We start from the raw sequence: 26,179 nt of genomic DNA, 5'->3' as shown, positions 1-26,179 counted from the left end.
AAAGTAGCTAAAGAATCTGATGTGACAATTTTAATCTCTATTTGTATTATACTGTGTTTGCAAGCAGAATTTCTACAATTTAATATTTGGAAAAAACTTAATGTGGAAGAGGTAGAGTTTTGTATTATCTCATGAGTCCAAGATACCTGATTTCTCTTTAAACATCTGAACAGATTTGTGCCTCCCCCTGAAAAACTTCTAGCCATATGTCATTTGAGTATCCAAGTTGTGTCAATTTTTCCTTTTGGCTGAGCCATCAAACCAGAAAACTTTAATGTAAAAAGACAAAGAATTTCCTTATGTGAGGAAATTAATTGGCAGAAATGCAGATGTCCAAATGCTACTTCAATGATGTAAAAAAAGTACTTTTTCATTATAATTTAGAAAAAAATCACTTGTTTCTGTGAATGAAGAAACAATTCTTGTTTCTAAGAATTAAAGCAATCAATCATCACGGTGGTGCATTGGTGTATCAGTGGTGGTCTTATGTGGTACATAGTTCTGCTGGTAATTTCCCTGAGAGAACAACCTTTGATCTGTTTACGCAGCTTCTTTCCTCTACAAAAGTGAATTTTTGAGGCCAGTCTGAATACGTTTGCATCACTTGGTAGTGTTGTGTAGGAAAAAAAACAGAGCTATCTCTAAACCAGCATGGTAAATTGGCCCTAGGGTATTATAGCTGCATTGCTTTTGTGACCTAACTGGTTGAATCATTTATCATGGTGTAGCAATATGTGCTGTCGATGTACTCTCAGTACTTCTTTAGGATTAAAAGATGATTTGTGTAAATGCAAAACTTCAGGAAGGAGACTCTGAAAAGAGATATCCATTGATTTAAAGGGAGGTGGTACTATAGCTGAGTTTTTTGAAAATTGCTTTTACATATTTAGGGACTATCATGTTTTAAGGACTTGCTTCATTTTGGCAGGAAATGTTAAGATAGTATTGTGCCTCTACTTCACTCGATCTTGTAGAAAGTCACCTGTAAAGTCCCCAAACCTCCTTTTGCTTGGCATGAGACCCATTCCAGAACAGACTCTGCTGCCTTAGGGTTGGTACTTTGTGGCCAGTATTTCTTCCCAGAGTAAAATACTTAGTATATGGAGTATTAACTGCAATCCCAACCACATGAAATTTAATTTTTGTAAATGTTATTTGTATATAAAATAAAGCAAATATTGTTATAACCTTCTGGCAGTTGACTGCTTTATTCAGAAATAAATGATGAGGACCAATGGGAGCTTTTAATTTCTTTTCCCAGCCCATGGTGCCAATTACTATCCTACTGAAGCACAGCTACACAAGCAGGGGGTTCTTTCTGATGCTGTACAAGGAACTTGATCTTAATTTCTGCTGCTTATGAAGATCTCCTAAATCTTTCCTGCTGTCTGTTTTGTGTCATAGGTGATCCATCTGCGAACAGGTGTTTACCTCTTTTGCTTTTCTAGATACAAATGAAAAACTTTATATGAGTGTGTTAGACCCAGTATTTTTTTTCCACACTGGGTTTAGTGATGTATTTGGTGTGTTTTCTTAATACAGAGTTAGGTTATTTTGTGATAATTTTTACTTTTACTGAAAAAAAATCCTAATCATTCTGAGGAAGACTGGGAAACAATGACTCCACTGTTAATCAGACTTGCAAACAGATGACAAATAATGGGATTACTTTGAGTTACTTCTACTTTATTTTTCATGTCTTTTAATACTTCTTTTTAAGGGTCATATGTTTTAGAAGCCTGATAAATAGGATTTGAATTTTAGGGATTGCTTGTTAAAATATTGTAATGTTGTTCAAAATCCTCACAGATTTTTTTGTTTGTTCTTGTTTATGTTGTAATTAAGTAAGTTGAAAGTGTCTGCTTAGTCTAAGCAACAGAAACTTGCAAAGGTTTTCTGTGTGTCTTACCCCTAAACAGTTGATTTGGGAAGCATCACATAACTACCTCTCAATTCTGTCATGCTCTAAAGATGAACCATGTGAAGGAAAAAAACCCAACAACCTCCCCCCCCCAAAAAAACACCCCAAAATAAACCCCCCCCCCCCCAAACCACTCAACAAAAAAACTTAAAACCATATCTACTTATTCAGGAAGACCATCAGCTGCAAACTGTTGGAAGCTGGGAGGGTAATCAAGAAAAATATTAGATAGGCTTATCCTGTTCATATTGGCATCTGTTTTTCTCCATTCCTGGAGACAGAGTATGTAGCTAGCTGGGCCTTGAGTCTGGTCTAGTGCATTTGTTTTCATATTCCTGTGCTACTCTGCTTTTCAGACACCAGCTAAGCTTTTACACCCATTAGTACAGCTCAGACAGCACAAGGACAGATTTGCTGTGCTTTTGGTCCCTACAGAGTGTTGTCAATAGAACTGTTGCCCAAATACCAATTGCAGGACTAAGTCCCCTTAAATACACCTTTGCAACCCGTTTGGAGAACATGAGTTTCCAAAAGGTCACAGAGTAAAATGTGAGCCAGCAAAGTTTGACAGGTGTGTTGCAGAGCAATTCAGCTTAGTAGCTCTTAATTGGAGGAGAAGTGAAGTGGACTTGACATTTGAAGTCTTTTAAGTTTTTCTAGTGGTGATGGCACCAATGCTTTTTAACCTGTATTATACACAAAAAGCGCATATTCAATTCAGGAGTGATTGAAATGTAGGTATCACAAAGATGCATTTTTAGGGTGTTTCAGAATAAACCCAAACTTTAGATATCTCCTTGTACAGGACTAACGTAGTTATGCTCTGTCAAGATGCAGAATCAAAGGATAATTTTCCTACTTAAAACAAATTCATGTTGCTGGTGGGTTTATATGTTTTTCTTTGCTGCTTGCAAAATTAGCATACTGGGATCCCAGACAGGCCTATTCAAAAGACGAGGCTTCTGTAAAATTCAGCTGGTTGACAGACTTTTTGGAACTGAGCATGAGGCTGTTTTCTCTACAGCTGTGCTGGTCAGGAATGTGAAGAGGTGTGAACACTGACCGGTTTAGCTGTTTTGGCAGAAGCTATTAGCAAATATGTTGTTATATTGACAGAACTTTTCTTTTGCTGGTAAAATTGGTCTGCTCAGAGATGTGTTTTACATTCCAGTATGAAGTGTAACTTGGTCTGGAAAGCTATATTTGCCCTATATTTGCAGTGCTTTGCCAGTACCTCTGGAGTACTAAAGGGCTCTGGCATTGACACAGACCAAACTTCCGAAATGTATCAGTAATCCAAACTAATATGAAAAGGGTGGAAGCTGAAAGGAGGCGTGTTGAAACAAAGATTGCTGAGAAACAGATGGGAGCTGACAGGACCCCTTCTCTCTTGGTAGGATTGATATCCTTGCATGATTCAGATCTGCTGTGCACCTCCAGGAAGGTGGGCTTTTTATCTGAGTGATGCTAAATCTTTGAGTTTGTGCTGCTTCTGTCATCAGCACTCTAGCAGCAGCTAGAGTGCATTCCCCCTGCCCTGCCCTGTAAGTGATTGAGCTAGCCTTTTTTTTTTTTTCCCCTCCTCCCCCCATAAGTGACTGAGCTAGCCTTTTGCACTAGTATTTAAGCATCCTAGCAGGAGGGCTTTGCTGTTTTTTCCATTATTATTTCTTCAGTCACAGATAGCCTGAATATCCAAAATACTGTGAGTTTAAGAATAAGAAACAGTTGAAAATGAGTGCTGTTCTGAAACACTGTGCTCCCATTCGTTGTTCATTATGAAGCATATACGAAGTTTAATGAACAAGTCATAATTCTTCCTTACTTTAAAATTAAGTACTGACTTTCAGCTGTGCATGGAAGTAATATTTTTCTTATGACTTCATGGTCATTGCTTGTTTTTTCATCTAAATAGCAGTATTTTGTATAAAATCTGAAACTTTAGGATTTTGGACTGTGTCCTAATGAAGAATACCATAGCAGACAGAGAGCCTGTGAGTCGTAAGATTTGACACTGGGTTAGTTTACAGTGAATGAAACCAGATTAGGCACTGAAATCCTGGATACGAACAGCATAGCAACACAGTACAATTGTGGAGACACTTACTGATGGTTTAATGTTTATTTTTCAGTAGCTATTATACTTGGACTGGTGCCTAGCTAAGTTAGCAGAAATAAAGCTGGAAGATTTTAGGCAGCTTCAGAAGCCTTGCAGTAGGCTTTTGTAAAGCAGTATTTATTGTATTTGAGTTCCAATATTCTAAAGAGAAGACCCAAGAAAAGATCACCAAACATTTTATTTGTTATTAGTAACGATTTCTCTGCTGGTTTCCAAAGGAAATATTTTTTCAGGGAATCTCCTGTCTTGTAGCCTTCTTATCTGCTTTATGTTGTTTTATTAACCTTTTTTCTTGCCCGATGGACTTATTTCATATGAAGATTGCAGGATTTTTTTGCGTTTTTTTTTGTTTTACTGTTTAAAATGGTGAGGTTTTGAGATTTCACCAAATAAATGAATATGACTTATTAAATGGTGCAAAGATCCAGTGTCTTTGTTGTTCCCATTCACAGTATTTTCTGTGGGTGTTGTTAGATTGGTAGGAAGACTGTAAGTAGCTGGTGTTGACCTGAAAATGTTTCCCAGTAAGCATATGGTCTTCATTACTTCTGTTTTTAAAATACTGTGATAAAATAAAACACTTTGTCAATAGCTAACAAAGAAAACGAAAACAGTTTTGGGTGTAGAAGACACAAACTATTGAAAAATAGCCTGTATTTTGTCATTTTTAGAAACCATAATAGTGGCAGTATCTGGCACTTTTCCATGTGCTTGAACATTAAAAGCATTCTGTATCCCACTGTTTGTCGGAGTTGGCTGAAACCCACTGATCTGCAAGTTGTCTTGTAGAGAAAACTTTGTCATTGGAAGTTGTAGATGTTACTGCAAAGTAAGGGTGTAATGAGAATAGGTTTGTGGATAACAGCCTTCCCATAAGTAAAAGTTCTTGTAAAGAGAAGAGAAGAATCTGTGATACATGGGGCAAAAAGTAACTGCTAAAATTTCAGCAAAAAAGATTCCAATTAAACATTAGGAAAAACTTTCTAATAGATAGGATGACATTCTTGTCCAGGAGTACAGTCCTTGTGGATAGTGCAAAGTCAGGATAGGGGTTCCTAATGCCACTGTGATCATGTCTTGCAGTGAACCCTGACCACCTTTTCAAGAGGAGAATGGGAGGCCAAAATTTTATAACCTCTCAAATAAGAGAGCACATAGTTCAAAATAATTTTATGGAACTGTGACTACAAGGTGCTTACTCATATAAAACTATATTCTTTGTACAATAAGAAGGGGTATTATATATCATGTACCTGCTCAGGGTATATAATATATGATCGTCTTTTTCTTTTATTTCTGTTAAAGTCATGATCTTAAGATATGTGGGAGTGAATTTGGTAATGAATCCTAACTTCCTTTAACATTCAAACTGAAAAACTTAAATATAGTAAAATACATGGTCTGGAAGTAAAGATACCATCTCCTCTGCTATAAATTGCTCTAATTCTCTTTAGTGCAGTTCTGAAAACCGTCACAAAGTGATGTCCTGAGATGTGTGAGTACTCTGTCCAATCAAAAGTTTGTTCAGTTGTTCGGACTGAACAACTGGTATCTTGTTACCTTTTGTATTGTATTTATGTATTTAGAAGGTGTTCTCATCAATGAGATATGAGTCAGAGAATTTGATTAGAGGTAATTGTGTTAGGAAAACCTTTATAGAGGGGGAAAAACCCCTAAGTATGTGAAATATCAGTTATGTCCACTACAGATTTTTTTTTTTGAAGGCAAAGATTCTTTTTGCATATGACCCTTCCTAAGGAGCCAATTGGCAAAATCTGTTAGGAGAAAAATATTCAAGTTAGGCCATGCATTGAATTAATCAGTTATTAGATTTACCTGTTTCAAGTAACAGATGCATTTACTTTTTACCACTCCACATATTAAATTCCTGTAAGTGATCAGCGACTATTATATTTAACTATGCAATGTATAATCAGGGAATCTGTTAATGTTAAGAATATTCAAGATCACTTTCATATGTATTTCCAAGAAAAGGTTCATTCAACTTTTCTTTATGTTCACTTAGTCTCTAATGTACTGGTAAGTTTCTGCAACTGAACTGCAAGAACAGTTAATTTAAACTTCAAGCTGGGATTTACACCTTCATTATGTTGCATAGAAAATTAATTTTATATCAGGACTGCAACTGAAATTCATGTTACAGTTCATGATTTCAGAAATAAGAAGTAGGTGTGTCCTCATTCTTTGAGCTGAGTAAGGGTTGAGCTGTTAACATATTTTGTGTGTATAAATCGAAGAGAACTATAATCAGGCTCAAAAAATGTCAGTAAAGTTATTGAGTAGAAAGTACAGCCTTGGAATTTTAAGAATGTATTGTATTCCATATAACTTAATCCTCTTTGGGAATTAAACTTTACAGATTTGTTTTGGAGTTTTTTGAAAAAATTCCATACTGATTTTGAGTTTGTTTGACAGTCTTTTCCAGCGTCAGCTAGTAATCATTAATGTCTCTTGAGGGACTGTGTATTTGAACTTAGAGGGAGAATTCAGGGTCATAGTACACATACTTGTGTGCGCACACACGTGGACGTGCAACCCCCGGGTGCAGTGGAGTGCTTAGCCAAGGGCAGCTTCTTCACTGGACATTGCTGCACAGATTTTTCTGTCAACAAAAATCACAGCAAATAAAAGTCTGTTCAGGTAATATCCACTTTCGAATGAATGTTGTCTGATTCAGATGAGAAATAATTATGTAAATAAGTAGTTACTTTAAATTTCTGTCATAAGGTCATAGGATAATCATGTCCTTATCAGAGACTACTGTGTATCTGTGGCCTCAGAGTTGAGACTTCTCTGAGGCTACCCTGACACTGTACTGCTTCACCGTAGCATTGTAAATATTCATAGAAAATACACCTTGCAGGTACTCCTTAGTTTTACACATTTTTTCATTACAGAAATAGCAAGATTGTTAGTATCTGTTGAGCTGAAGTCTGATATCTTTCTGTTGACTCCTGGCTGATTTCGGCATTAGCCAGGTGTTTCTCTCAAACATTTGCTCCCTTACCTTAGTAGTAATAGCATGACAAAGGTGGGTGGGTGGTGGAGGAGTTCTAGCAAAGTAGGTGAGGACACACAGAGAGTACAGACAGCTCACCTCCATATTTAGCTAGTTTCTGTGCAAGTTTTGCAACCTGGATGGATTCTGGGGGAATGCTACTGCTACACTACTAGGAGTAATTGACTTCACTATTTTAAAATTAGCTTTTACAATATAAGTATTTGGAGTCATAAGATCAGCTGTATCTGTACCAAGTAGGGTACAAGGAGTGAGTTGTTACCTTTAGGAGTGTGTAGCTAGGAACATTTGTATAAACCCAAAACAGTGGTGGGGAATTTGGGGGTGTCAGCCTCCTTATGAGGCGGGGAAAAAAGTTTGAGTACTTAATCTGAGTGTCATCTAAAAGCCTAAGCTTTTAATTGAAACTTTGTTTTCAGAAAATGGTCACCATGTTGCATTTGATTTCTGAGATCATGTCCAAGAGTGCCTCTGCTTAGATTGGGAAGCCGCTTCTGCTTTGAAATTCAGAGAGTGACAAGTTAAACTTTAGCTGACTTAGTAAAAGAGAGTGATAGTAGCATCTCTTAGGTAATTACAGTTTAGGTTATGGAGGGAAAAACTGCTTTCTTCTAAGTTATATTTGGCATGTTGAAAAGCTAGAAAATATGGCCCAGAAGTTTGCAGGCCTGATTAAAAGTCTGTTGAAAACCAGGCTTGCATTGTTTAAAATGGTCTGTGGCTGTATCCCAGAAGTGTGGTTGGTGCTTTCAGAGGAGTCATGTGAGGCTGGGTACCCAGATCACATGAAAATTGAATGGAGTTGGACAACTGGCAGAGGCTGTTGTTTGTCCCCTTCTAGTCTTTCAGTAGCTGAATCCTAGCAGAAAGTTTTGCATTTGATTTAATAATTTTATTTTATTTTGTCTTCCAATTTATAACACCTGATTTTGTTTAAAATACAGGGTTAGAATGTCTACATCAGCATGTGTAAAAGCAATAAAGTAATTGAGATACTGTACACATTCACAATCATCAATTGGGAAATGAAATTTATTTATCAGATTGTTGGTCAGATATTATGCCTGCTGACTTAAGGTTGTTTTTTTTGGGGTGGGGTTTAACTCCTTTAATCTCTCTTGACAGTTTGCTCTGACTTCACCTTTTTTGTATCAGTTCTGATCTCCTGTAAGCTTGCCTACCCAGGAAGTTGTACTTCCTTTCCTTCTGACCAACACATGGCAAGCATTTTCCAAAAGTCATTACTCGTTTTGCTAACGTATTTGGCAGCTCTGAGGTTGCAAAGTTTCATATAATGCGTCTTTTAAATTTTGGCTTTTCTCATCAGAGAATTGCTTGTGTTCTTCTGCTTGTTTCATTAATCTTTATTAAGTAAAGATGTAAGCTGTCTTTAATTGAATGTTTTCTTTTGGCAATAGAACAAGTCAAAAGGTGTTTCTCATTAATTTGTTATTCAGCGGGGATAGCCATCTATCTGGATTGAATTTGTGACAATGTTTAGTCCCTATTTGTAGAAATGCCTGTGTCGAACATATTTTTCTATGTTTTGCTCAGAATATCCTATACAGTCTGACTTTATAATGTCATTTGTCATGTGGGAATTGAGCTACAGGGAATTGGTCTATGTTGACAGCATGTCTCTGTGTTGGTTTTTCCTCTTCTTTTAGTACAATGTGTTTTATATTTGGTCTTATGAAGTTTTATCATGCTATCAAATCATGAAGAAGTGCAGAAATGATGGCTTTTGGTTTTCTCTAGCATGTGCTACAAATATTTTGGACAAAGGTCATAATGAGAAATGCTGACCTTTCTTTTTATGACACAGAAAATCATATTCAGAGTTTTATGTAGCAGTTAATTACAGGGCCATCATTAGCTTGAAAGCAAATTGTATTGAAGAAATGAGTAGCAATTTCAGGTGTTGCATGAGTTCTTTTGTCTCCCTTCCAGTTCCTGTGTTTTTAGTAATTTTTTAAGATTTACTTCTTTCTCTGTTGTTTTGTGGAAGGTGCAAACTGTGTTTGTGTCCCGCTATCCTGGGGAAAGTGTTGGATTTCATCAAATACAAATCAAATGCACAGCAACCTGGGAAATGAAGAAGCATTTTTGTTAACTTGTAAAAATCCCAAATGAAACTAAGGTAACCTACATAAAAATACTGTTTTTAGGGTGATTGTCCTTTAAGTGATGATGTTGCAACACATTGGTGTCTGTTTATCCCAGATGCTTTCAGGCAGCTCCTAGCTGAAATGAATTGTTTTTATACATGTTAGGAATCCTGTCATCATAATGTTAGGAATCCTGTCATCATATTGTCAGTAACTCCTAAGCAAGGAAGCGAGGTGTTCAAATATGTGTTCAGTACACGTCTTGGAATAGCATGGAAATACATGGAACTTTGAGACAAAGTTGTTTATTTGGTTTGCCTGCTTTCTCAAAATTTATGAAGAATGTCTGCCATAAATGTAGCTAAAAATCCCACTGTCATCTGGCAAAATGAAATTAAGCTATGTTGTAGCTGACATGGTATTAAAAGCTAAACCTGGAAAGACACATTAGTCTGTTTTTGTAACAGAGTTCTTTTTGGAAACAGTTTTTGCTAGCATTTTTAAATTTAGTGTGACATCTTTGAGCATCTGGCATTTGCCAGCTTCACTAATAACACTTTTGTGCAGTCTAACAGCTTTTGCTTCTAATACATTTTTCCTAATCGTCAGCCTGACCTTTTTCACTTCATAATATTTATTTCTGTCTCTCAGAACAGAATCATTTAGAGTGGATTCCAAAACAAAGTATGTCTCTCTTATGTGATAAATATATTGACCATTTTAAAGTGATAAACTAGCAGTAGTTTGTTATGACATGTTATTTTTTCCCCAACTTTTGTCCCATATGATGCCTGTAAATATTATTATTTTTCCTGCAGTATGTTCTAAAGCTTGAGTGCCATCACATGGCACTTGTACACTAAGCACAGAAATTATTAGCTTCATTGTGTCAGAGGTGACTTCTGCGTTTCAGACTAATTGTCCCCCTTTCCTCAGAGCAGGAATGTCACACCAACCCTGGAGAAGTAGCTAAGATTTACTTCCTGTTAAAGAGTGTCTTTATTTTACTAGGTCCCTCTGATCCAACTAGAAAAATCTGGGGGAAAGAAATACTTTCAGTCCTTCCCTTTGTCATGAATTGTGATGTATTAATAACAATGTAATTTAATTGGATAATAGCAGCAGTATCAGTCTTAGTTTTAATTGGAATGGCTATATATTGTCAGTATTTACAGGAAATTTGTTTCAATTCATTTTACCAAATGAATCTTCAATCAGTTGCAATGTGTCTTGCTTAAAGTTACTTCTGTAATGCCGCCAGCTAGTGATGAGGATCTTAGTGCTATTATAATTTACTGTTTATCTTGACGTGATTACCTTTCAGATTTGCTAGATAAATATTTTTTAGGCATCTTGAGTCTTCTCTTGTTGCTCTGCATCAAAGATTTGGCCACCAAACAACTGGAGGCTTTTTTAGAATAGCTGTGAGCTGCATTATTCTGTATTAGCTGCCTTATTTTATGAAACTTTAATTGTCATATTCCCCCAAATATGAAAAAAATAGATACAGGAACAGAGATATCATTTTTTATGTCATGTTAAGCATGTCTCATTTTGAATATTCATACACTGTATGTTATGATGCAGACTAACAAAGAGGTGGTGGAGATCTTAGTTAAGAATATTCTTTCAAAATTTTCAGTTGCAAATTTATCTTCAACCACATGGAAAGTTCTGAAAAACAGAGGATGCTAAATACAGCCAGTAAGGTCACTTTCTCCGTTATTGTCTGAGATAAGGATACAGGATTGCTGGTGGAAATTGTGAGGGATACAGGATTGCTGGTGGAAAGCTGTGGCATTCACTTTGTAAATGCCTACCATAAAGGCCCGTGTGTCCCTTAAGCTGATACAAAGCAGCTAGTACAACTTGTTTGTTCATACTTGTCTCATACCCAGTTCATTTTTCTTGCTCACAAAAAGGTAAAGACAATAAAGGTACACTTATGTAGAAGATAGACTTGGCTGCAGGGTCAGGACAGGAACAGGAAGGTTTAGGTGTAAGTGACTATGCTGAATAAGCAAATAGTCCTTTAGTGGACAGCTAGAGTTTGTGTTTCTGGGGGTTTCAAATGCTTGCTATGCAGATTAAATAATGGTTTGACAATGACAATTTTTAGGAGGCACGTGGAGATCTGACTGGGGATTATTGTGTCTTATAACCAGTTTGATTGTGAAACTGATGTACATTTTGCAGTAGAGCAAAACAGCTCATACTGCAACAATTTTGAGACCTAGGTATGTGAGAATGTGGCAAGTATCAGAATAAATTGTGCCTTCCTAGTGCAAGGTATAGAACAGGGATTTTGGGAGTTGCATAGGGATTTGGGGGGGGGTGCAACTTTCTTTTGTTCTTTCCAGATTGTTTTACACAAATCTAAAGCTTTATGTGAGATTAAGCATCTGTGTAGCTCCCTCTCCAGCTGAAATTATTTAGAAAACTCTCAGTTTCATTAAATTAAGTTTTAAATTATTTTGTGTCTCCTCTGAAATATAGTGCCCCCAGAAAAAGATATTCGCTGGACTTAAGGGACTAAAATACATTCTCTACTGGTAGAAGAGGCTATTTAAATACTGGCTCTAGCCTAAGGAGGTAAACTCCACTAGAGGGCAGTTCAGAGCAAGAGTGTGATCAGTTGCCTTGTTTCATCTTCAGAGACCATCGCTGTAAAGTCTATTCTTTCTGTCTTCAAGAGGGATTATCTTTTTAGCCTAAAATATTTTCTGTTGTATCTAAACTTGATAAGACACTAATTACGTTATACTAATCAGGAACCTATATTTAGGGTTAAGCATGTGTAACTGCAAATATATGCTTTTGTGTGCTGAATTCAAGTGTGAGAGTACACAGGGTATTTGGGCAAATATGAACTTCGGATGGCATTTTTATATCTTTAACAAGTTTTAAAAATATTTTTTTATATATATATACATACACATATATGTGTATGTGTGTATATTACAGTTATGGTGAGATTTGTGCATCAGGCCGAAAATTTTCTGAATGTAATTTTGTGCTCTCCTTCAAACTTTTTGTATTTGTGTTCATAGTTATTTCTAAAACATCTGCACTGGGTTGCTCCATTGACCTGTGTAGTTTACTAGAATAATAATGTTTAGCCTTTGATTTTTGTCTGGATAATGAGATATTTCATTTTTAGAAATAGCTATTTGTCACTTAACTCTTACAGTTAGATGGCTACCTCTTCTTCCAGGCATTTTATATGTCCATATTTCCTGGGGCAACCAATTTCCAATGACAACAGATTTTGTCCCCACACTAGTTTTGCCAATTCAGAATTCAGATCAAAAGCAGAATTATGTATTTTTTTTAATCTATTCTGACCTGTGAAAACTAATTAAACACTCCTTAGAACCTCTAATTTTAACCAAAAAGCCATTAAATAATAACTTTTATTTTGAAACCAGGCTGTTATATGTGAAAAGAAGTAAAAAATTGTATTTCTAAAATACCACTAGAAAAATGCATGACTTGTTGCCTGTCACCTTTCCTGAATATAGTGTTTGAGGGATGGGTGTTTGTCCTTACCAGAAGAGCATTGCAAAGCATTTTATAGTTGTTCTGTCTACATACTAAATGCTTAATTTTCAGATGTTTTCTGTTTATGAAAACATTTGTGTGAGCAGACGTGTTGAGATGTCTTTTCTTTGTTAATAATTGAGGCCAGTACATAATTTCTCACTTACTTCAATATGCTTTTCACTATTCAATTAAAGTTGTTTTGAGTGTTTTTTTTTTATTGAGCAAGATTTTGTTTTTGAAGTGGCCCCACACATTTAAATGGTTTTAATGCCACAGTTCATTCCAATGTGATAATAGTATATGCCTAGTTAGAGCCCTTTAGAGCATTTTTGGGTGGATCCACCATATTTTATTTGCTAGTCCTGTTACGTTTGAAAATTAAAACACTCTTGTGTAAATATGAAAGGAAATGTCACCAGTTGCTCTTTAGGGTCTCACAGTCAGCTGTTGTCAGAGACATGATTTTGAATAAAACTGGGTAAACTGGTAGTTTTTTTCTTCTCTCTTGTGAGTAGTGAAGTCAATAAGATACAGATTTGACCATAAGAAAAGTATTGAATCCTTTCCTCCAAAATGTTTGTTCTGAGGCTACATTGACAAAGTCAATGTGCTGGCTATAATATCCTGATATTCCCTGTGACACTGAGTGTAGAAGTTGAGTTCGTCCTCAGCTTTGCACAATGTGGATCTGATGTCTCCAGAAAAATATCAGGTAATTAAGATAGTTTGTGGTATAATGGGGAAATTGGTATGGCTAGTGGATATTGTTTTGCTTGATATGATTTACTAAATATTAATTGGAGTAACAAAGTGCTTTAACTCCAGTTTGAAGTGATCATTATTCTCCTGCACTGTACATTAGAAGTCATTTATGAATTCTGTACATAACAGCAGCATTGGTCCAAGTGGAGGAACTGAGGAAGATTATCCCAATGAGTAATGATTTCTAATTGTGTGCTGTAATTAACAAAGCCAATGTTTAGACTGTCACGTCTACCAAACAGACTGTCTATATATAGAGAAGATTATTCTGGGACAATAATTAAAAGGAATTTAGGAGATTCAGGAAGTTTTATCTTGCAGTATATGTTGATATATTTTTATTTTAATACTGTCCTCACAGCTAAGAGTAATACAGAAACATTGCCTTAAAAGTGCCAGTCAAACTAAGAATCTTGTCTGTGACAAATATCTCCTAAATGTTTGCTCCTGTGATTAAGGGTATTCTCCTAGAGATATCTGAAAAGGGAAAAGAAAGCATGAGAATAGCTTTTGAATTTGCTACCTCTTCGAGGAAGAGATACTCTTAAATCTGATTCTTAAGGGGTCCATCAGGTTTCTATTAGTTCTAATAATAGCAATCAAACAGGTTGCTCCTTCCCTTTTGACTTCTCCCCTCTGTGTTGGTGGTCACTGGTTCCATAAAAGACCTCTTTGACCACTTAAGGTCATTAACATTGTACAGGCCATTACAGGCCATTACATACACAGTACATTAACTGCCTCCAATTTCAGCCCTAAATTATTATGTTATACTGTGATTGACAGGCAGTAATCCCTGGCAGGGGAATAGGATTGATCTGGATTTGTAACCTCTTCAGTCGATCCTGCAAAACCTCCTCAACTGGAAGATTTTGTAATGGTTGTTGGAAGAACATGATAAGCTAAAGAAGAGAAAAGCAAGAAAGCATCCTTCTGGCTACAGCTGTTAATTCTAAGTTAATTCTATAGCTGAACAAAACTGTATTTGTGTAGTTCCGTAAAAGTTTTTTGTATTTTGCATTTCATTGTTGCTAACTCTTGGCAAACAGATTATGTGTACTTGCTAAAGGGCCAGCCTTGCCCTCTGTTGTAAACAATGCTTTATTTTGAAGGTAGCTCTGTTTAGATGTGGAATAAAGTAAGAGAAGTAAGAGGGGAACAGTTCATGTGTCTAAACCATAGTGTTGTGATTTTAGTATCATTTGTGGTATTCAAGATATCTTTATTGCAGAGTGGAGATATAACACAGGCAACATGGGCCCTGTTGGACAGCAGTTTGGAGGCCTGTAGAGATACCATAGAGCCTCTGAAATGACATCTGAATCCCACTGCAGCTGACCCAGCAAATTAAAAAAGGAATTCTATCCAAAGGGAATGAAATGTATCAGGGTCAGGAATGTGTCTAGAACTAAGATCAAACACATCATCAACCTGTACAGGATAAATCCAACCGTTTACTCTTAAAAATGTGCAGGAATAAATAGAATACAATAGTATTCATTGGTTGTACAATCTGGACAACTTGTGAACAAAAGCTGATGAGAAATACTAGTTGGTTCCTTTTTGTACTAAAGTAGTAATATGTTTTTTGTACTTGTCCTTGATTGAATTACTAATTGTTCTCTTTCTGTTTTAGGTTATGGTCAGACTGGTCCAATGGTTCAGAGAGGTGGATATGACTCCATTGCAGCTGCTGTTTCTGGTCTCATGCATATCACAGGGCATGAGGTATGGTGCTCAACTTATAAATTTAATAGAATCTTTATGCCATATACTAAAACTTGATGCTGCATGGAGTAAGTTAGCCTATGCTAATACATCTGTTATGCATGCCCTCCTGAGTCCAACAAGAGGTCTTGTCTCTGGGAATCTAAGAAAATTACAGTGTTTATGTCCTTCAACTATCTCACTCCAGGCTTGCAAAGCCAATGCCTGAGAAATAGAAGAAAAATGGTATCCTAAATCTCCAGTGAATAAATTGACAATTTATGCTAACCTGTTTGGTCTCCAAATCTCGCTTCTCAAGTGAGGTAGTGTTACAGGTCTGTTCCATGCATCATAAACACTTGATAGTCTTCTGTGTTGGTGCTCCTGATACTCTGGAAGCAGTAGTGCAGATCTTTAGAGTACGACACTTGCATGCCCTAGATAAACAAGAAGTTCATCAAGTTTCTGTACTTAGTGTCAGATATTCATGTTTGAGTAGGTTGTTGAAAGCTAACCATGCATGATCTGGACATAACTCTACTGTAGGATTGATATTCTGCCAATAGACTTGTTTTTTTTGCCAAGAACAATGGTAAATATCAGAACTCTGTGCTTGTGGCAATTATTGTTACCAGAGTCCTTCTTTCTATTTAAAAAAAAAAAAGTCAGGTATTGTTTGACCAAGGAAACGGAAACATCTCATGCCTAGTGTCCTAAGACTGTATGCCCATTGCTGCTTTGTTAATAATACGTACTCATAGGATGTCCCATCTCAGAACACGACAAGACATGAAGTTGAGTGCAGTCCTTACAGGTACTTCTGTTCAAATGTATAATGCACATATACACTAAGCAATGACTGATCACAGTAACTGTAGTGTAAGTAATTTTTACATTCTGACCCTGGTGTCTGTAGAGTGAAGGTTAGTACTTCCAAGACAATGCCAGAAACTTCATGCACACCTCAAAATATACCAAACAAAATTAAATGGAAGTATAAACTGTTAGAAAGGGGCAAATGTTGTTAGTACCACACAAATAAAGGAAAGTATGTTGAAAAATTGAAAAAAACAGAACTCTTGTAAAGCTTTTCAATGATATGTGAATGAGAGAAAATACAAGTGTTATACTGAATAGTTGCATGTCAGTTGTATTATGAGAGTAATAGTCCTCAGTGGCCGTTATGAAGATGGAATTTATTGAAAGATTGTGTTAAGATCTACAGTGGAAATCCAGATGTTCGCATCACCTCACCAGGACTTGAGGCAATGTAATCATAGGAATCATTTAATCATTGTTAGTAACAGTTCCATCTATTCACTGGGGACTTTTTAACAATTCATTCGAACTTAGTCATTCTCTTGCATGATTAAAATAAATATGCTAAAACTTGCTTCTTATTTTTCTTTATTTGAAGTTGGTCATATATTATTTCATCAGTTTCTCAAAACCATTTTCTGATGTATAGAGGGACAGTTTTGTTTCAAAGACTTAAGTGGTCAATGACTCCAAAGAAGCAAATGTGCCTTTTGTTGTTGTAGTGAAAATTTACACAAGTGGCTTTAAAATCATATTGTATGCTTGTTTGAAAGTTACTTTAAAATAACAATGTATTATTAATAGTAAAATCTCCCATATTCTACATTTATTTTCATGTGACTGGGTTGTGTTTAAAATTCCACAAAACTAGCTCTGAAAAAAGTAGAAAACCTTGTTTCAGTCAGCATGTAGAAAAGTGGCCAAAATAAAGAAGAAAAAAGAACCTTACTCACTTTTTCATGCTGTTTTTCGTTATTAAATCTTGACTTATTTGTTGACCAGATAACATGGAATTCATATACTAAAAGTAACACGATCATGAAGCATACCATAGTAAACTAGAGGATGATTTTTTTTTTTCTTAAATACAATTGAAAATGCCAGTCTTATGAACTGGGCGGAAAAAAAAAAAGAAAAGTTGTAACAGATGATGTTGGTTTTGTATTGCATTGCGGTAGCTATACATAATCAGCATAATAACATCAGTATAACAATGCTCTGTGGAAACTTCCCTTCAGTAAACAAGTCGTTGAATGTGCTTGCAGGATGGTCTTAGAGGTATCAGCTGATGGCAGTAGACAAATTGTAATGAATTTGAGCAGCAGCAACAAAACATCCACATACATTGCTGAGGTGCTTAATTTTGAGCTATGTTAATACATATTTACAGCTCCTCACAAAGCATTTTAATAACAGGATACTAAAATTATGTCCTGTATCTGACATTTTAAAAATGGATAGAACTAGTAGTAATATATATTCCATTTTAGCTTAGAGAAGTTTCATGTTGTGAATTTTAGTTTGTTCCAATCATCTGGCTACTGATTTAATGTCTCAGAAAGCAGTTTACTGTTGCAGATCACATAACTTTATCGGGTACTGAGGCCATGCCTCCAGTCAATAAAGTCTTAATATTATGCTATGAAATTTATGGCATAAAATTGGCATAAAACTATGCCATGCCTGCATATTAGGAAATTTTATTTCACTGAAAGGGTTATCAAGCATTGGAACAGGCTGCCCAGGGAAGTGGTTGAGTTGCCATCCCTGGAAGTATTTAAAAGACGTTTGGATGAGGTGCTTAGGGACATGGTATAGTGGTGGTCTTGGTAGTGTTAGGTTTACGGTTGGACTTGATGATCTTAAAGGTCTTTTCCAACCTATACGATTCTGTGATTCTGTGAAATCAGTATATTGCCAGAGCAGGACTTGGAGCAAAACTTAAACCTTCATTAAGTTTGTCACGTATGTAGCATTCATTTTCTTCAATACTTTATATTTCATCTAACACTATAATTTTTGAGGCAGTAAAGAGATCACAGTGGAAGAGATGGAAGTTTCTGACTAAAATGTGTGTATTTTATCCAAGTTATCTTTTTATTAAGGAGATAAAGTTAGTGTAATACAAATGTGGAATGCACCAAAGTTACACAATAATATCACATTTGGCACACAGTATAAACCTCTTGAAAGGGAGACAAGATCATATGCTTTATACATCTGATTTTTAAGATCTGAGAGAAGATTCCTGCATAAAGAAATTCTGAATGGCTTGCTTTTCTTTCTTTACTAGGAAATAATTGTTACTGAAATGACTTAATGCTGATTACTTTGACATGCTTCTGAGCAAAGTTCTGAATCTTGAAATCAAGCTATAACTTCTGCAATATTGCAAAGTTACAGGCACAAACAACTGCACTTGTGCTAGTGTTGTTTTTGCTGATTGTACAAAACCAAACACATTCAGTGTACAGTAGAGTGCTATCTTTAAAGCATGTTTTCATGTGCAGAAACCTGCATGGAATTCAAGCTGTTACACATGTACTTGATTAACTCTGTATTAGAAATATATGACACCTGTGAAACTTGAAATTTGAGTATGTTTATGCAAATTTACAAGCAATAGTGGGGAATCTGTTTAGTGTAAATCTGTACCACAAACCCATTTTGAATGAAAGTAGTTGCTTCAGGCCACATTCAGTTTTTCTTTACATAAATTAAAATGTGCTAAAAGGACAAAGTTTACACTGATGACACTTTTATTGTCCCGGATGACATAATTTATAGATATTTCCTGGTTAAACACCACATTCAAGCTTCATATTTGATGAACAGAAAGCTTTTACTTAATATAGTCAGATACATCAGTGCCAGATGAATGTCCCTTTGATGAAAGTGTCTATGACTCATTAAGGCAATAACTTGAAATTAATTAAATAAAAAACAATTTGGATACAAATCCCCTTCCATCTACACATGGATTATTACATGCAATTTTTGATATTCAGGGTATCTTTATGGTGGTGCGTTCTTTCTTACTGAAGAAACATTTTTGTTTTACTGAACATGAGACGGCAAGACATGACTGGGATCTACAATACCAGAGGGGCCATTCTTCAGCTTAAAACCAAACAAACTGCAACAAAAGAGTACACATGGTATGTAGCTCAGAGCTGTTGAAAAATATAGCCGTTGCCAGTTCATATTAGCTTCAGCAGCTATTTCCCATCTGTAAAGACTACTGGACTTAGAATACTTTTATTAAGCATGTCATTTCAGAACAATTTCCATTTTTAATGGATCATTTTAATATTACTGATGTAAATTGGGGAAGAGAAATAATGTCAAAGGGCAAAAAAAAGATTCAGGAAAGGAAGCTTCCAAAATGTGTTGGGGCTATCTCTGGGCCAGAATGTGTTGACAAATTGTAAGGAATTTAGCAAACAGCAAAAATTAGGAATAAAAGTGTAAACTGGTGGTGAGATTGAGCAATAGCAAAGTGCAGTCACAGAAGAAAGGTCTGCTCTACTGGAGTGAATCTTCAACTTCTCAAATGAGCAAAGGGCATGTCCTGGTGCTGCCCTTAATTAGGCATCAACCCAGCCCTTGAGCCTGAGTGGCAGCTTTGTTTGCTTAAACCACTTTCTCCCTGACTGGGGCTACATTTTGTCCTTCTACCAGAACAGTAATATCGCTTTGGGCTGGTGGAGGGGTGGTGGTGGTGTTTGTTACTTTTAAAATAATTTGCTTGAATAAAAGCTACTGTGTGGATCCTTACTTTGCTCAGGGAACTAGTATAACATTAGCTACACAAAAGTACTGCTGTGCTGTCAGAAACTGTCTAAAGGAAGGTATTTCTGTGTGTGTGGAGCTTTATCCTTCATATAAAGCAGCTTCATATCCCTTGTTCTGCAGGATAGAGATGAAAACCTGAATGAATCCATCACAGTACTTACAGCTATGCATCCTGTCACAGAAAGACTGGTTTATGGCACAGGTAGACATTAGAAGCTGATTAAAGGGTGAAAAATGGCAGCTACTCATAGACCTTGGTAGAAAGACCAAGAAAGAATTGAAATTGTGTGGACTGCTGCAGAATTATAGGTTGTGGAGTGTTAGGATGAAGTATAGCCAATGTGTTAAAAATAACATAGCAGTATAGTGCTAGCAGTTTGTAAGAGTGTTCTGTAAGGGGAAATCGTGAAAGTATTTTTAGAAATAAGGGTGAACTTTTTACTGAGGCAAAGGAAGTGTTTGCTTTAAAACATTAGGTGGTTTAGTACTTGATGAGGAAAGTGCTGGAATTAAAGCTTGGAAGACAATTCATATATAACAATCTATTTTAATAGTCCTGATCTTTATATGTTCAAAGTGTAGTTTTTTTTTCCATCAAGGGTAAAATTAATGATGCTTTGAAAACAGTGGGAAGTGTTTTCAAACTAAGAATGTTGCTGTACATCTGTATGCAAAATCTTAAGTCTTTTTGATTTCTTCTTATCCCAGCATCTTGGTTGTAATGAAGAAAGAACAATTTAACAAACTGAGAACTTGCAGCAGATAATATGGGGGAAATGTTTTTGGTTTTTTTTTTTTTTCATTTGTATTTCTCAGTGATAGCTCTGAGGAGCAAAAACCTTCTCATGTGTTAATTAGTTTTCTCAGTAGGCCTACACATATAAAAATAAAGAACTTCCTTTCCTGTTTTCTCCCAGAGTTTGGTACAAGGAGAGTGGTAAACGGATGGAACCTTTGAGTTGTTCTTTCTGCTCGGAAGCTGAAGTAGTTTAGTGTAGAGTGTGGAGAAGGAAGAAATAAGAGATTCTTCAAAAAAGAAGTACTTCCTAAAGTAGTGTTCACCTTAAGGATGTGTAGTTTATACATCATCCTTAATATCTACGCTATAGATAGTCACAGACTAATCCTTACTGCAGTTTGAATGACAGTAAGTGAGATTTTTTAAAAAAATTGTCATATTTGATACCGATTTTATAATTTTGTTTAGTCACTTTTATGATATGAATAAAATAGCAGCCTTTTCCATCTTACATAGAAAATATTGTACTACAGTCTTTTATCCCAGAATTGGCCTATTAATGCAACTGATAATGCAATATGATATTGTTTTTCTTAAAATAATTTTTAACTTACATATGACTCGATATAAGACTTACATAAATCCTGTTGGAGTGCAAAAGAAAAAAAACATGGTGAAGGTAAGTTTTAAATTTTTTATGTGAAACCAAGACACTATTTTTTTTTATAATTATCAGTAAACATAACACTTGCAATCTTAAAGTATGATTATACTTAGCAGTTTAGACATGATTAAAGTAATTCTGTAAATTCAATCTTATTGAATTTATGCTAGATTAGTTTAAAGGCATTTATGGGAACTTTGACAAACAGTTATTATTTATCAATTATACTGATTTTTAAGTTGGCTTATGGTAGGCTTACTTAGGTGCTGAAACTCTGAAACAGTCCCATTAACTTTGCACTGCTAGTTGTGGACTGTACTTCAGGGCAAGCAATTCCTGTCAGAATCTGAGCATCCGACCTCAAACTTTTCAGAGTAGGAAATGGGAGAACATCTCAGAAGAAGCACTTTTAAGGTCCTATGGTAAAAGCCTACCGTGACTGAAATTAGAAGTTCATTCTGCCATTGATTGCAGAGGGGCAGTATTTCATGCCCATGATTAGGAAAATGAAGATTCTTCCCTTGCTGCCAGAAAAAGGGATGACATACTGAAAAAGAATATTTGAACCAACAACTTTCCAGTGATTATTGGTCAGAAGGTCAAGAATTTGCATGTATTTACATGTGTAATGTGTACCTGTGTAAACAAAACAAAGTTGTTTTTGCTTTCTCACTAGAAGCCTGGAGTGTGTATACTGGAAAATACAAAACTGAGATTTGGCTGGGGGAGGGCCAGAAGAGGAGAGAGAAAAAGAGAGTGAGAAAAGTAAAGCAGTATAGTTCTGCCTTTCAAACAGACATGCACCTGGGTCAGCATACTGTGGAAATCCTTTAGACCTTTGGCTTCCAGGCATAATGAAATTCCGTTTTCCCTGGATTCCCTTGTCTCTAACTATCTCTTTTCTTTTTGCATTGGTGATTTGAAGCATTATGTTATTAAGGCAAAAAGTAGCCTAATAAATCATTCACAGTTTGCAGTCTGCAGCATCATGAAGTTACATGAAGTTGTGTAGATACTGCAAGAATATCTGTTTTTCAGTGGTAGTTTTTATACTTCAGTTCACTCCGAGATACTCTTATTTCTTGCAGTTTGCAATGCAGAAACATGTAAACACTTTTTCAGATGAGTCTTGTGTAGAATGTACTATAACAAAAAGTAATGTTTTGCCTCTGCTTGTTTTCTTCTTTTTTTGTTTTGTTTGTCTTGTTTTGATTTGGGGTGTTTTCTTCTTTTTCTTTAGGATGGTGAGCCAGTTAGACCAGGAGTAGCCATGACAGATCTTGCTACGGGGTTGTATACATATGGAGCAATTATGGCTGGTTTACTTCAGAGGTATAAGACGGGCAAAGGACTGCACATTGACTGCAATCTCTTGTCATCTCAGGTAGGAGTTTTAAAAAAATTGCTTTTTGTTGTGTAGATGTTTGAACCTAAGAATACTGTTTTGACATAAATTAATGCAAATTAGTTAGTACGACTAATGACAACAATAATAATGACAATAATGGCATTAAGTGACAGTTTCCTTATTCTGCCACTCTGGTAGTGACCATTTATATGACATGGTTATAGTTACTACTGCATTATGTTTGGTTTTCACTTTTCACAAAGGACATCCATATTCTTTGAAAACATGGGTTAATCAAGGTTTATAGTATCCCTGAGATTGTAAGTAAGAGTTGTAGTAGGAAGTTTGAGATAGACAAGCGTAAATGGTGAAACCACTGTTGGAAGGGAGGCCTTGGCACTGGGTAATATTACTACCAGAGTGACTGAATGACTTGTGCAAAATCACCCAGAGCAATCAAGTATCACTCAAGTGTCAAAGTAATGTAATCCAGGAGGTCTGCTTTTTGGCTCTGGGAATTAAAGAATAAAGTAAGCTTGAAGATGCAGCATTTTCTCTAAGCATGTTAAAGAGAAATCTTATCAAAATTGTAAAGACAAAGATGTTTTGATCATGAAAGGTGTACCATAGACCACGAATAATGAGACCTTTAAATTGTCTTTAAGCACCATTGGTGCAGTGATTTATAATTCACAAAAAGAAAGTGATGTTGGTATGAGCTGCATATGATTGGATGATACATTGTCTTGCTGATGTAGATACCTGCTGGTAGCAACTGGGTATACAGTGCATAGGAATTTTTGTGTACGTTTTAAAATGTACATCAAAACTGTATGCAGTACTAATCAAAGCTACTATAGTGCTCCATTGTTTTTGTCTTTATTCAATTGTATTTTTCTTCACATTATACCTATCAGTACATTTGAGAGATGATAGAATGCCCATTGTTCAAAAAGTTGGCCCTGGTGTGAGCAGGAGGTTGGACAAGATGACCTCCAAAGGTTCCTTCCCACCTATATGATTGTATGATAATAATGATTGAGACTAATGATTGAGGTTGCTCTTGTTTTAATACCTACTGCTCTTGTTTAAATACCTACTGAAATCAGATCTGGAAAGGAGGGGAAGCCCTTGCTTAAATCAACAAAGAATTTTTCATTTGTTTCAGAAATGTTTGTAAGGACTGAACTTTTCATCATACTTATGTATATTTGTAAATGTTGTGTCTGTATTTGAAAAATATAATAAACAGTTTAGAAAAATGTTTTAAATGTATATTAAACTTTTATTGAATATTCTGTATATGTATGGAAGGTTTTTTTTGTTTGTTTAAGGTATCATAGTGCTTTATATTATGGCAGCTTCTCCTTGTGTTTTATATTATGGCAGCTTCTCCTTGATCTTTTTCATTTCTAATTTTATTAAAAGGACTTCCAGTAATTTCTATTAATTTCTAGAGTCATTCTGTTATTTTTTGATTCCTTGTTCCACAGTTTTTTGGCTTTTTTTAATGGAGCCTTCTTGATTATTATTTGATATTTTATCAAATGCTGGAAGTAAGAAGAATTAAAGTTAGGTGTTGCTGTAACTCTCTTCTTTTATTTCACCTTACTTTGTCACCTCATTTGTCTTTAGAATCTTTTTTCCTTGGTTAAGATAGATTTTGCTATGCACAAAAGTATTTTCATATTGCAAAATTTCCATCTGAAGTTACACATCATCATCCTTTAGGCTACCCACTGCCATACACAAGAAAGGGTATGAAGACTTGGGTAGATGTTAGTCAACAAAGCATGATATGTGGTGTTTGACTTATATGAGCTTAGCTGAAGAAGTACTAAATGGTGAAGGGACAGTTTAGTGTTTCTTTTTTTTTTTTTTAAACATTAACTCATTCCATGCTTGTTATCAAATTATAGTTATCTAAAAGTTATTAAGAAGTAATTCCATACATGCAGACTCTTATTGAAAAATAAGTGTTTTTATTTACTTCAGTGCTGGGTAAATTAAACTGAAGTAAGTTGGTATTTTGGAATAGAGTATGGATATAAGCTGTTATTCAGAAAACAGCTATTTTGTTTTAGATAAGCCTGTTAATTCAGTCCAAATTAACTTTAGGTTGTTGGCCCAAGACTGTAATGAGAACACTTATTAAATTGGAAAAAATATTTATGAATGAGGTGCTGGGGTACCAAAAATAAACCCATGTGATCAATCCCATTAAAAAATGTGTTAAAATGAATGAAGAAAAATGTAACTGACAGCTGAGTCTCTCTGAGAACATCTAGTTTTCCTGGTTCGTTTTCTTTCCTTTTGCAAAACTGAGGGTTATTTGTAAGTCTTTAAGGGTGTATGTACTAAGAAAGAGTAGCATAAATCTAAAAATGTAAAAAAAGAAATTACTCTTGCAGTACTTCTGGTGGTAATGTTTTTTTTTAAGGGAAGTTAGACAATTACTGTGATACAATCGGGTTCTTGAGAGATCCATGCTTTCAAAGGGGTTATGGTTTTACATACCAAGCTGAGATATCTAAAGCTAGCTCTTTCTCATGTGATGAATGTTTAAAAAGAATGGCCTTTTGGAGTCTCTCAGGGATGCTGCCAAAACAATAAGGAACCTGAAGTTGTAGACTTTTACTTTGTTAGGTTCTTGTTGCAGTTGATTAATGGTTGTATCTAGGGGTCAAACAGATGCATCACAATAACGTTTTCCTTCAGCGTGTGTTTCACTGGAGTGTAGTAATTTTTAGTGAGAAAAAAGGAATCTTTTTTTCTGTGTGTAAAACAAAAGTGCTACTGAACCATCCTCCTATTAATAGTGTTACAACAGCAGGGACCTGTATGAAACTTTTGCTTTTGTCACTATTCCATACACTGAGCTAACATAGCAGCATGCTTGCGCCTTTTGACCATCCCTTCATCTGAACTGAGAATTGTGAAGCTGGCCTATACATATGTCTTCACTGGGCAGTGTTGATGACTTTGACTGTGTCAGAGAGGGAAACCCCCCCCCAGGGGTTAAAGCACTTAAATAATTAGAAATCCCTGAAAACCCCTTGGTTTATTTTATAGCAAAAAACCTAGCATGTACATGTCCATCTATGTCTGTGCTATCACTTTTCTGCATGCCTTACAGAAATGCAAGACTTTTTAAAATTTTTTTTTTTTGCAGGGGGGAGGGCTGGAGGATGCTTTTGATATTAATTTCCTGGACAGATATGCTAATGACAAAGAACATTGAACTGAATTCAAGTGCCAGTGAAAATGATCTGAAGCTTTTTAAAGAAATATCCCACTGACTGGCAAGTTTGTTTAGTATTTAACTGGTCTGTGTAGAATCAAATAAGTGAAATCCTGTTCTCTAAAGAAATGTTACTTTTAGAATATCTTAAAAAGACATCTTTCTTTCAAATTCTGTATATCAAACATTTTTGCCCTATAGCTTTATAGTAGCTTATTACTACCAAAGAGGATTTCTTTCCCCTCAACAAAATAGAATTCTAGGATTTTATTGACAAGAGAGATACAGTGACCGCTAGGATGTGGTTTTGTAGTGAGTACTAACTTTCTATATCTCTCATCTATAAACTTTTAACCCACGTCATACAATTCCT

The 26,179-nt window shown here is 35.6% G+C and overlaps 1 protein-coding gene across 12 annotated transcripts in view; it reads left to right on the top strand.

Moving 5' to 3' along the window:
• SUGCT (succinyl-CoA:glutarate-CoA transferase) overlaps positions 1 to 26,179 on the top strand; it is a 336,110-nt gene that overhangs the window by 27,144 nt on the left and 282,787 nt on the right. For all 12 annotated transcript variants that reach the window (XR_012041116.1, XR_012041117.1, XR_012041119.1 and 9 more), the window contains 2 exons: positions 15,130 to 15,221; positions 22,458 to 22,601. Coding sequence is in view for 8 of the 12 variants with exons in the window: in XM_072853552.1 (XP_072709653.1) it covers positions 15,130 to 15,221; positions 22,458 to 22,601 (236 nt within the window). In the remaining 4 variants the exon portion in view is untranslated. The remainder of the gene's footprint in view (positions 1 to 15,129; positions 15,222 to 22,457; positions 22,602 to 26,179) is intronic.

The sequence above is a fragment of the Ciconia boyciana genome, chromosome 2, assembly GCF_034638445.1.
Source record: "Ciconia boyciana chromosome 2, ASM3463844v1, whole genome shotgun sequence".
NCBI classification, from domain to species: domain Eukaryota; kingdom Metazoa; phylum Chordata; class Aves; order Ciconiiformes; family Ciconiidae; genus Ciconia; species Ciconia boyciana.
This window is presented reverse-complemented; position numbering and strand designations above follow the sequence as displayed.